The following is a 12,937-nucleotide window of genomic DNA, read 5'->3' on the forward strand; positions in this document are numbered from 1 at the left end:
TTATAAAAAACATGTTACATAAGTTTATAAAAATAAAATATAAATAAAAATAAAAGAGGCTAGAACACACATGCAGGAAATTAAATTATGTGTTAAAGATTATTAAGATTAACAATTTTTTTTAATGAAACTAAATAAGGTTTAAAGATTTTTTTTTCTTTAATGTATCCTGATTCACTTTCGACCATTGATAACAAGACTACATTTAGTTTCTATCATAGAGAACAAGATTTTATTTACTATGTCAAAATATATACAACACAACAAAAATATCTTAATTATTCTTCTCAAACAAAGTCTCTCTAAGGTTTTATATTGAAGTTTTTTGTTTTTTTTTTCAGAAAACATCATCTTCATCTTATCTTTCTCACAAAAATAGAAAAAAAAAAGCTATCGAAAAATAAGCTTTCAAGAACAAGAATAGAAAAGATAAACTCTAAAATTAAACAAAGTATTTAAAATATTACAAAGAAAAAGTGTTTAAAACAAAGATTCGTACTGCTAGAAAGGTTCTACGTTTTATTTTATATAGTGCTTTCAAAAGATGATCATTTAGATACATGCATACCAGTGTTCAAAGTTGTATTAAATGAGAAATATTCATTGTGGCATGCTATTACTTAGCAAATCTTCTTTTCAAACTGTACTTAAACTTTTTCTAACCATTCATCTGATTGCAATGTCTTTTCTATAGACAAACACTTTTTTTACGTGCTTCAAGTTTGAATAATTGATTATATTGTTTTTATCTCTGAAGAGGTTTTTTGTACATGATGACAAGACACATTTTCTTCAAAATATATATTTTTTTAAATGACTATAAATTTGGATACCAACGTTTCTTAGACAATATTGTTCTAATAAATAATAAAAATAATTATAAAAGTAAAAATTTTATATAAAATTATAAACTTAAATACTTCAAGTAAACGTTTTAAATTAATGAATAATTTTATTTATCAACTATTTATATTTTAATTAAATAAATTTATAAAAAAATATAACATTTAAGGTTTGTTTGATAGTAGGATATGAGAGCTATGTAAAAATAATATAAAATAAAAGTAAGATAGGATTTTATCCTATTTTAAGATTAATATATATTTAAAATAACAAACTAGATATATTATACTATCTTATCCTAAACATTTCTAACCAATATTTTTTGCCAAAGAACATTTACATCAGAAAGAATAATAAGATAAAGTTATAGAATAAACTTATTATATCCTCCAAGTTAAATAAACAAAAAATAATATCAGATAAAAATATTATCCAATCTTATTTTTTTATTATGTCCATCGTATATATTTTATATTTTTAATATAATTTCAAAATAAATATATTTATATGTTAATTTATTGATCAATACTCATTCTCAGTATCTGGTTAATTTATGTTTATTTTATTATATGACATTTTTCTTGTTCCTATCAAGTTGTTTAAAGAGAGAACAAAATGTAGAAGTCTAAGATGGTATTAACTGTATGTTTCGTTATTCTTAATTTAAGCAATAAATAATAAATTAAATTAATCTGTTAGTCTTTACATTTTTTTTTAATATGTTTAATTAAATCCTTAACAATCAATATTATTATATCTCTATTAAATATTAATGACATGTCATTTTTATTTTACTAACATATTTTTATAATTTTTATTTTTTTAAATTCCTAAATTCTATTACTAATAAGTGATAAATGATTCAAACGTAAACTAGAGATCTCTCTATCTTTTAAATTATATTTATACTCACATATTCAACACACAACAACTCAAATATAACAAACCAAACAGCACAAAAAATGGAAAAAAAATTGTATCATTCTTAAAATCTTGAAGGCTCTTAAAATTTAATTTTATAAAAAGTTTAAGTTTAAAGTCTAAGTTCTTCTGTGATAAATTTAAGATTTTATGCCAACTTTATATAAATATTTTATTATATAACAAATCAATAAAAGATAAAATAAATACTTTGAATTTATCTCTATTAGTGTGAAGAATCTGAATGACTATCAATAATTCAAAATTAAAGATATTACCCAGTAATAATATAATTAAGAATTTAAAGGAAATACTTATAAAAAGTCAAAATAGAGATGAAAGATAAGTTATCAAATTAATTCTGTAAAAGTATCATATAATTGATATTTAACAAATATATAATAATTTTAATTATTAAAAACTTAATTGAAAAAATAAAATTATAAAAATTTAAAAGTTTTAAATTTTAAAGAGTAAATTAAAAATTGTAAAAAAATTATAAGCACTAACAGATTAACTTAACTTAAATAATAATAAATTTCTATTAAAAAATAAAATAATAATTATACTTTTATTTTTAATATTATTTTTTACTTTTAATTGCTTATTAAAAAATAAAATAATAATTATACTTTTATTTTTAATATTATTTTTTACTTTTAATTGCTTATCATCCATCAATCCTTTTAAGGATTGATAAAAGATTTTATTAATTAATAAATGTGTTAAATGATATACAATAAAAATAAATAAATTTATAATATTTAATATAAAAAATATATTAGATTCTATAATATCTTATGAATTTTAATAAGTAATTGTAATACACGAATTGTTATTGAGTGTCTTTACACAAGTAAAATATTTATATTAGTTTAATAATATAAAGATAAAATAAAATATATAAATAACTAAAGGTAACATCGGTCATAGAATCCTTACTCAGATTAGTAAAGCAAGTCAATTCCCAAAATACAACAGGTTTCATTGAAAATGATTTGTTTCCTTACACGGCTTAGCAACAATAACATTCATTAATGTTAAAAAAAATGATACATTTATTGGCAGATCTCGCGATATAATGTCGGCGCGGGCGAGACGAAGTTGCCAAACGAAATCACCAAACGCTACCGTCGGAACTTTTGGAAAGCCCACAATCAAGGCTCGCCACGTATCGGAACCTAACACCTGGACGTAGGACGCGTCCGTGGGACCCACGCCGCTACCTCGTCATTTATTGGCTGATTAATGAGACGCACCCAATAAAATAACCAAAGCCCTCTCAACCCCTCACTTAAACCACGGTCCGGTTATGTCCCTCCGTCTACGGTTCGTTCTCTTTCTCTTTCCTTTGCGGTGCGACCCGAACCGGGCGCGCATGTGTCAACAACCGTGAATGCGTTCATTCATTCTCTCTCTCTCTCTCTCCCTCTCCCTCTCCCTCTCTATCACTTTCGCTGTTGCGACGCGTTTTATTCTCTCTCGGTCCCTTATAATAATTGTGTACTCGCTTTCCGTTACTCGCCGGCGCGAGACTCCGGCGGTATCTTAGATCAATCGCTGGTGCTCTGCCTCTGCCATTCAATTCAGTTGTTCGTTTTTTACCGCCCGAACGGTCTCAATTTCACGCGCGTGCGGTGCATTTCCGAACTCGAAGATCTCCTGGATTCGGTTCCGATTTGAATTGGCAGGTTTTGACGTTCGGGGTTAGTGCTTGGTTGTAATGCGCGTTGGAATTGGAGGCTCGGGTGTTGCTTGGGGAACTCTGAATCTCGGTTTGAATCTGGTGCAGTTTTGGATCTAGGAGGTGCGGAATTGAATAGAAAAGCTTTAGGGTTTGGTGTTTTGTGCATTGATAGAGAGGGTATGAAGGAGGCGTTGTTGGGGGGAGAGAAAAGTGAGAGGAAGAGAGGGAAGGTGGTTTGGGAAGGGTTAATGATGATGGGTTTGAAAGGGGAGAGTAATAATAAGCTGAAGAATTCGGTGGCTGCGGTGTCGGCGAGGTCTTCGAGGATGAAACTGTGGATGATACGGGCGACCACATCCGTGTTACTGTGGACCTGCATCGTTCAGTTAACTGCGTTGGGTGACTCGTGGGGACCTAGAGTTTTGAAAGGATGGCCTTCTTGTTTTACTCATGAATCCGCTCTCATTGAGTTGCCTTCTGCCACCCCCAGAGTGCTCCCACCCAAGAGTCTGTAATCAGTTACTCTCTTTTCGTTTTCGTCGTTTTGATCACCGTTAATCTCGTTTGTGCGTTTTTGTTATTTTAGTTAATTTGATGAGTTGTGTTTCAATTCGTTCTTTTGACTGATGCTTTTCCTAACTGTTGCCAGGGGTTTATAAAAACAACGGTTACTTGATGGTGTCGTGCAATGGTGGACTCAATCAAATGAGAGCAGCGGTAAGTGGTTGGCACATGCGTGTGGCGATTTCTTTTGCTTTTTCGGGGGTTCTCTCTATGTGCCACTGAGGAGTGGTGTGGTATTTCGGTTTGATTTTTCTGTTTTGCTGATGCAATTGTGCAGATATGTGACATGGTGGCAATTGCAAGATATTTAAATGTGACGCTTATAGTTCCCGAACTAGATAAAGCGTCCTTTTGGGCTGACCCCAGGTTAGTTTCTCCTTTCATTTTGGTGTATAGTTATAGCAATCTATTAACGTTGAGGGTGTGGAAGGCGTTCTTTCTACACGGTGTTTTTAACTTGGGTCTCTTCTCAATGACTGTATGTTACTTGTGTCAGTGAGTTCCAAGATATCTTTGATGTGGATCATTTTATTACATCCTTGAGAGATGAGGTGCGGATATTGAAAGAGTTGCCTCCTAGGCTCAAGATGAGGGTGGAAAATGGGTTACTTTACACCATGCCACCCATTAGTTGGTCTGACATATCATATTATAAGAACCAGGTTAGTTTTTATAATCGTCGGGCCTCCAATTTAGAAAGTATAAAGGTGATTTATCTTAGATTAGGCTGTGATGTTAACTATCATGATATAATGCTTCTGGACTATTTTGTTTCTGGTTTCTTGTTTGCTAATTGAGAAGTAAATGGCGTTTTATTCTTTCAGATCCTACCTTTGATACAAAAATACAAAGTTGTCCATTTAAATAGAACCGATGCTCGGCTGGCTAATAATGACCAACCTTTGGAGATTCAGAGGCTGCGTTGCCGAGTCAATTTTAGTGCTCTTAGATTTACTTCTCAGATTGAGGAATTGGGCAGAAAGGTGATCAAACTTTTGAGGCAAAATGGCCCATTTCTAGTACTACATCTGAGGTATGAGATGGACATGTTGGCATTTTCTGGCTGCAATCAAGGTTGCAATAGTGACGAGGTGGAAGAATTAACAAGGATGAGGTAAGCATTTTGCCTAGTTCAGCTGTTCCTTAATTTTCAATCATGGTGGAATTTGAAGGAGACTTGATATGAATCTTTCATTAATTTTAATTTCCTTTGCATTGGCAGATATGCTTATCCTTGGTGGAAAGAAAAAATAATCAATTCTGATTTGAAAAGAAAAGATGGTTTGTGTCCTTTAACACCTGAGGAGACTGCCCTTACGCTTAGGGCCCTTGACGTTGATCAAAACATTCAAATTTACATTGCAGCTGGGGAGATATATGGTGGGGACAGGAGAATGGCGAGTCTTGCGAAGGACTACCCAAAACTGGTAACTAACTAAAGCTTAAGGAAATCTGTGATTTTTTATTCTTGTTACTGTTTAATGTCCTTACTGTTTACCTTGCTTTTTTGAAACAGGTCAGAAAGGAAACACTGTTGGAATCATCTGACCTTCAGTTCTTCCAAAATCATTCTTCTCAGATGGCAGCATTGGATTATCTTGTCTCATTAGAGAGTGATATATTTGTTCCTACATATGATGGAAATATGGCTAAAGTAGTCGAGGGCCATCGCAGGTAAAGTTTGGCTCATAATAAATGTTATTTGTGTATCTGATTTGCTGTTCCTCCCCCCTCCTATCCTGATTAACAATTTTTTCAAATATTAATGTTTCTGCTAGTAAACTTGGTTTAATATATTTCTTTGGTAAGATTTTTGCTGCACCTCAAATCTAGAACACTTCTCTTTATTAACTTCTGTATCCACTTCTTCTGGTAGATGATCTGGCTGTTTTTTTATTAGAGATGAGGTGCCAACATAGAAAAGGCAGTATCAATTTTACTCTGATTTTTTCCCTCCTTATTGTTTGAATTGTAAGTACTTTAGCACCAAGTACATGACTTGAGCCCTTCAATTCTTCTACAGATATCTTGGGTTCAAGAAGACGATTTTATTGAACAGAAAGCTCCTAGTTGATTTGATAGATCAATACAATGATGGAGTATTGAACTGGGACGAATTCTCCGCAGCTGTGAAGGAAGCTCATGCTGATCGCATGGGTGGTGCAACCAAAAGATTGGTAATCCCCGACAGGCCCAAAGAAGAAGATTACTTCTATGCCAATCCAGAGGAATGCCTGGAACAGTCAGATGATATGTTAAGTAGTACGTGAGTGATGTGTTTGGAAATAAAGGAATTTACTTGTGCCCTCCCCTGGTGCACTTGATTTTCTGTCACAGATACTAAGATAGGTCTCTACGCAGTTTAGCAAAGATGACAGCTTTGTATCAAAGAGGCAGTCGTAGTGACTGTTAGAAGAGAGAGAGAGAGAGAAGGTCAGCCAAAGTAGCCGCGGGGGATACCTTATATATAAAACATGCAAATAATTCATCACATTCATGTATAGAAGCCACCCTGCCATTACAGGGTGAGAGCAGATCGCACTGCATCATGGTACACCGAGGGATTCATATACAAATCTGGATTTCTGGAACTGCAGTTCGTAGAAGCTTTATCCCTTGGTACCTCCCATTTTTCCTTTTTCTTATAAAGATAAATATATTATAATTTTTCCCCATTTACCACACTTTTTTTTATTCAACACTATCATTGTGATTTTGTGGACTACTCACTGTAAAATTTGTTTGTTCGTGATTTTTGCCTCCTAATTTCTTAGCTTTTGGCCATTATTCAGGGATTGATAGGTTGGCTTTTGTTTATTTATATTTGACAGAGTGTCATCTTATCCATCAAACATTTCATAGCCCATAATTCGTAATTATAATTCATGATATGATATTGTATCAACTTAATTGCAAAAGTAATGCCATCTTATCAGTCAACTACTTACTAAATAGCAAGACCAATAAACCCATCTGAACAGGGAACTCCTGTTCTCCTGTGACCGTCTCTAACGTGGTTTGGATGGAATTTGGCTTGTTTCATCGGTTGGAATGTGCATATCTTATAATTAGGCGAATTGGAGTTGGTGGGTTTTATATGTTGAGAGAGTATTTGTTCCGGAGTAGGACAGATCACAAACACCAGCAATCAAAGCCAATCAAAAGGGGTCCACTCGCTTCTTTGATTTATTCTAATATCCCAACGCAAATGATATATGATTCGTGTGGTCGGTGACACGAGAATATCCGTTGTTGATCCGTCTTGGCAACTTGTAGAAATCAAGTTGACAGAAGAATATTCGTGTGGTTGCAACACTCGCTATAACGAGTTATCACTTCGCTGTAGTGACATCTCCTCTTGGTACAGCAAAAATTTCAGATGAAATTGTATTTTAATTTCTGCAGAATCTCACTATAGCGAGACTCTCTCGTTACATCGAGATTGTATCCAAGAATATATCTCTTTTTGTTGCTCTTTCACTATAATGAGGGACTTTTTGCTACAGTAAAAACACTGCTACAACATGTACTTAGTCTATATTTTCAATTCAACCATAAGTTCACATTCATCTTTCAATCATATAATACAAACATATACATATCTATACATATTCACACACATGTTCACGTTACCATTCAATACTCATTATCATCATATAACTCAAACACACAAACACGTAACAATTTACATACATTTATATTACTAAATCAATATTATTATTATTACAAAATTCGAGGCATTATAGATTACAGCTTATTTTTTTGTTACCAAGAGCACACAAGAGGTCCCCTTTTCATTGACACTTCAATAATGTGGAGTTGAATGGTCTATGATGAAATTACAATTAATTTATTATTTAGTCTTATTTTATTATACCTTTTATATTAATTTACTTGAATTTTATTAAAAATAATATTTAAAACTTATAAGTTAGAATATTTTATAATTTTAAATTTAAATTGTAAAAAATTGTTAAATTTCAGCAAATCTATTATAAATTGAACTAATTTGGATTAATTTTTATTTTAATATACATAAACTAGATTGAAAAAATTTATAATTATATAAAGAATGGTTGGATTATGCTTAGTATAAGCATGAAACAAACAAGGTAGGATGGATTTTTTCAGGGGATAGTAAAATACCAAGTCTTGGCAAGAGACCAAGCATAGCTTATTTGTGTTGTCACTAACAAGTTACACTAACACTGCTAGACTATCTTAACAAATCCTAATGCATACCACTGTTGATTTAAGTGTGAATCTCTAGGAGTGATCACTTAGTTGATAATTATTATGTGCACAATAAATATGTGATCGCGTGAGAATTAATGTACCATATGGTATTGTCTAGATTGTGGGAACAAAACTCCCAATTAATAAACCGTAAAAACCTTAAATGATGGTTAATTAATTAGAAAAAAATACATAAGACTTGATATGTTATGATTGCTAAGATTGATTTGTTAGTTGAACATAGGAATTTGTCTTATGATTGCTTACTATTCTTAGCATTATATAACCCTTTCAAAAAAGTTTGAGTTGAATATACTCACCCTTTTCTATTTTCCTGTGTTCTTCATATTTTATCATAACAATCAACTTTAGAGGTCAGATGCATCAATGCACAATTTTCACTTTTGGAGTAGGACAATGGAATTTCAATATAGTGAATTTGACAATCATTTTTACGAGTGATATCATTTAAACCATTAGCTACATTAATAATTCCTTGGTAGCACATGGTTGTCTTTGATGTGCTAAGAGTTTAAATTTCATTTCTCATAAATTGTGCACTGCAGTACCTAGGTACCAAATTTACCTTCCTCCTGATGATCTTGGTGGTGGTGTTGGTTATTAAAAAGGCAAATGATGGTGGTGGTAGCTGATGTATATGACCTTGAATAATGTACATTTTGTATATAGTCTTTGTGTGTGCCATGGATAGTTAGATCTTTTAGGACATAGACTTTATATTAATTTTCTCTTTACATGTATTATATTTGAATAAGTAGGAGAAAAGTATTTGGGCTTGTAATGTATGACTTTCAATCAATGTAGCACTTTGTAAGATGTAATATATGATGTGTTTTATTTCCTTGATGAAGTTCAACTTGAGTGGAGCAAGTTAGATTAATTATAGTGGGATTGTTCAAGAGTACGTCCCATTGTCTACCAAAGGCAGATTTGTGATTTAATAGCTAGGATTAGTCATATTTCCAATTCTAGTGGTTAGGATACTATTTTTTGGAATCCTTTTAATGATAGTTTTTTTTTTTTTTTAAATTTGCATATAACTTAATCTCTAACCCTGTAATTGATTATTCACTTTCTAATGATATTTTTAATTTGGTTTAGAAATAGAATGGACCTCTTAAGATCAATTTGTTTCTTTGAAAAGTTGTCTATGATAAGTTGATGACTAATGATGAAAGATGTAAAGGGAGTATGTCTACTGGTAATATTTGTCCCAGATGTGGAAAGACTCCTGAAAATTAGTACGCATGTTCTTTAGAATTATTTTATGCTAATTAGGTCTGGGATAAATTTATTTTTTCAATCAATAGAGTAGTTGTTTTTAGTTATGGTTTGTTCGAAGAGCAAGTGTACCTGTCGAAAAGTAATAAAAGGGTTCTAAACTCAGTTCCTGAGATATCGTCCCACATAGATTAATTTTTAATTATTAAGAATTTTTTAATTCAATTGTTTAAGTCTAAAAGATGTGAAATTAAGTAAGAATCAAAATTTAATTATAAAATTAATTATGAATAAAAGCAAATAACACAACATACGTCTTGGTTGAACTTATAGAAGAGAAAGTTAGGGCATATGGGTTTTCTCATTCAATCTTTTATATTATTTTTCCGTTTAACTCTAAATTTGATTTCCTTGTGATTACTAATCATTCATACAAATATTATTAATACCCAATGATCATGCAATATGAATATTCTTTTTTTTAAATTAATATCTTCAATGATTATGCAAGACATCAATAAAAAAAAAAACATAAAGCGCCTATGAACTTGTTAATTTAATAACAATTGGAAGAGAAAGATTGGTTTGGTCCACCTAATCTTTTATCTCATTTTATCCTATAGATCTATTAACTAATTGAGGTACGGTCGCCTGACGATATATTTAATTAGGATTATAATTATGCGCAATAGGATAAAAGCTAATGACGAACGGAAACCAAATAAAAATTCAAACTTCAAAATTTCATAAATTCATGAACAATAGTTCTCATAGCCCTTGCTATGGACTTAGTTACTCATATTAAAGGAAAGAACTAAAATAATCATAAACAAAGCCATAATAAAAAGAAATAGAGTGTGAGATGAGTTCCCGGTCTTCAAGTACGATCGCTTGAAACTCCAAGTCCCGTCAGGAGTATGCTCAATGTTGTAACATCCTAAAATTTTTAATCAAAAAGTGTATATTTTTATTTTAAATAAATCAAGATAAAATACGATTTATTGTATATTCTAAATTTTATTATTACAAATTAAATAAAGTTCCTTTTTAGATGGGTTTGTTTATATGAAATTTTCAAACTTTGCAATGGTAATGAAACAACAATACATTTCAAACCATAATAAACCAGAATTAATTCATCTCAGTAGTAAATTTGAATATATATTACATATAATAAATATTAACATTTACAAACTGTTTGTCAAAATATATATGGGAATTAAGATAACATTTACATAACCAAAATAATTACATCATATAAGCAAATTTAAGTCCTTGAGCAGTCCCTAAAATACATTCCAACTCTGAGAACCCGGTACTAGTCGATTCTATGCCAGCTTTCTATTTCTGCCAGATCTTCAAAATTAAAATCATCGTTTGACCCAAAGTAACTATTACCTGAATCAGTTGTGACCTCTGTGCCAGTAATACACTCAAAGGTCTATCTGGATAGTCTTCCGAAATGGTCATAGTCGTGATAAGTAAATAGATAGGTGAGGACTGCTGGAGTTCTAACAATACTACTATAGATATAGATACATAGATTCTGATGTATTCTACTCCTAGTAAAATCAAAAGGGATACTATAAAAGAAGTCCATCTCCAATATAATAAAGGTCCTAAGTACATCTTCAACAAGAATAACAAACTTAAAATAATATAATCTTTGATATTTACTAAATACATAATTAAGCCTATTCTATACTGTGTTGTCTATTAACCTAACTCTTTCTTGAGACTTCATCATCTTGTTTTCCTAAAAATATTAGTAATGATGAATGTCTATTCTATCATTTACAAATTATTACATTACAAAATTATAACTTTTAATATAAAAAAATATATTCACTTTTCACTCTTATTCATATTGCAAATACATTCACATATGTACAACATAATAATTTATTATACATTATCCATTCTCTCATTTCAATACGCACTCCTAGTGCATTGTGATCACAAATCTTGACGCCTCCAGCATTTCTTGAGGTCTTACTCAATTAGGTAAATAGTCACCAGTAAGCTCATGCACACAGATACAACGTATACAATAGTTTAGCCCCTTAGCAAAGTCATAGTCAAGAATCTAGTTAGGAAATGACTGTGAGGCCAAATGGCACATTCGCTCTCAAGAAAAGTGTGTACACATATGCGAATGTCGCTCACCACCCTTTATTTTTCCTAAATTTCTCATCATTTCTAGACTCTATACCTCTAGTGTATCTTGTAACTATTCACACTAGATCCAAATCCATATTTGACAGTTATGGTCATTTTGAAATCATTTCCTCCTTCACTCATAATATCGTACTTAGTAAAACACTTCCAGACTATGTCCATTTCACTCATAATCTTTTAGCATAGTTTCAATTACTAAATTTTTTAGATCAGTATCACACTTTATCATAGCATTTCATCCAGACATATTTTATGAAATAACATCATAATCACTTAGCAAGTTTAATAATATTCCACATTGAATACTCATCATATAATGCATATAAGCATGTAACAATTATTCAGTCCAAGCAACCAATCTATCCAAATAATCAAACAAGCATATTTTCATCTATTATTCACACAATAAATATTTAACCATATATTTTTATGAAATGTCCATGTAACATTGCTCTAATGAGCACAAAATAAATACTGTAATATAATGACAAAATAGATCCATCCTTACCTTAGACAAGTTTAGTGAAAGAAATTGTGAAAAGGATGGTTCACACACCAAGATCATTCTACACCTTACAGAAAAGAGTATTTCTTGAGAAAAGAGGAAACATAGAAGAAAGAAGTGAAAACGAGGAGTTCGAGCTCTAAGATACTCACCAATGATTTTGTTGAGTTGAAGTTTGAGCTCTGATTAAGAGTAGTTTCAGAGTTTTTGAGGCTTTTCTCTAGAGAAAGGAAGAGAGATTTAAGAGAAAACAAGAGTGAAACGTGAGGTTTGGAATGAAATGAAATTTTCATGTTAAAAATCTCTTAAATACCCCTTGATAAATCCATATTTTACCATGTTTTTATCATAGTTTTTGGTTAATAATTAGGAAAATAGTTCTAAAAATAACTTGAAAAGATCACAAAAATAAAATAATTAGTATAAATTGTTGTTTTGTTGAAATATTAAAAATTGTTTAGATTTTTGTAGGAGTTCATGCAAAAGATGGAAAGTTGTTGAAAGTGCTTAAAGGAAGGATTAAAAGCTGAAATTAAAGAAGAAAAGTCAAAGAATCAAGCTTGAAGAAATCTTAAGAGCTGAGCGTTACAACTCCAAGTGATTGACGTTTGAACGTGGAGAGAAGAAAATATAGCATTAGGTCTGCGTGGCTACTCTGAGTGATGCGCGTTAACACTCCAGCAACTGTAACTAGATAACTGCCATTGCGTTGAAACGCATATCACCTGGAGCTTTGGCGCATAACAGAGAGTGGCAACTCA

General features: G+C 31.4%; 1 protein-coding gene across 3 annotated transcripts; it reads left to right on the top strand.

Annotated features, from left to right (window-relative positions):
- Positions 1 to 2,853: 2,853 nt before the first annotated feature.
- LOC113857738 (rhamnogalacturonan I rhamnosyltransferase 1-like) lies at positions 2,854 to 9,191 on the top strand. Of its 3 annotated transcripts, XR_003503298.1 has the most exons (9): positions 3,057 to 3,958; positions 4,101 to 4,168; positions 4,293 to 4,381; positions 4,512 to 4,677; positions 4,840 to 5,129; positions 5,238 to 5,442; positions 5,532 to 5,689; positions 6,039 to 6,634; positions 8,818 to 9,191. XR_003503298.1 is itself a non-coding variant. In XM_027489912.1 (8 exons), exons 1-8 carry the CDS (start codon positions 3,631 to 3,633, stop codon positions 5,893 to 5,895), a joined length of 1,308 nt encoding a protein of 435 aa, XP_027345713.1. In that variant the 5' UTR covers positions 2,854 to 3,630; the 3' UTR covers positions 5,896 to 7,583. The 3 variants fall into 3 exon arrangements, 2 of the variants coding, with proteins under 2 accessions (XP_027345713.1, XP_027345712.1); XM_027489912.1 differs by lacking the exon at positions 8,818 to 9,191 and having other exon boundaries at positions 2,854 to 3,958; positions 5,892 to 7,583; XM_027489911.1 differs by lacking the exon at positions 8,818 to 9,191 and having other exon boundaries at positions 6,039 to 7,583.
- The last annotated feature ends 3,746 nt before the right edge of the window (positions 9,192 to 12,937 follow it).

The sequence above is a fragment of the Abrus precatorius genome, unplaced genomic scaffold (genome assembly GCF_003935025.1).
Source record: "Abrus precatorius isolate BTA unplaced genomic scaffold, Abrus_2018 Scaffold2, whole genome shotgun sequence".
Classification (NCBI taxonomy): Eukaryota; Viridiplantae; Streptophyta; class Magnoliopsida; order Fabales; family Fabaceae; genus Abrus; species Abrus precatorius.

Coding starts and splice junctions, on each gene's coding strand:
- LOC113857738 (XM_027489911.1), top strand. CDS start 3,631: ATGAAGGAGGCGTTGTTGGGGGGAGAGAAAAGTGAGAGGAAGAGAGGG. Junction 4,169..4,292: donor TCAATCAAATGAGAGCAGCG/GTAAGTGGTTGG, acceptor GCAATTGTGCAG/ATATGTGACATGGTGGCAAT. Junction 5,690..6,038: donor GTAGTCGAGGGCCATCGCAG/GTAAAGTTTGGC, acceptor ATTCTTCTACAG/ATATCTTGGGTTCAAGAAGA.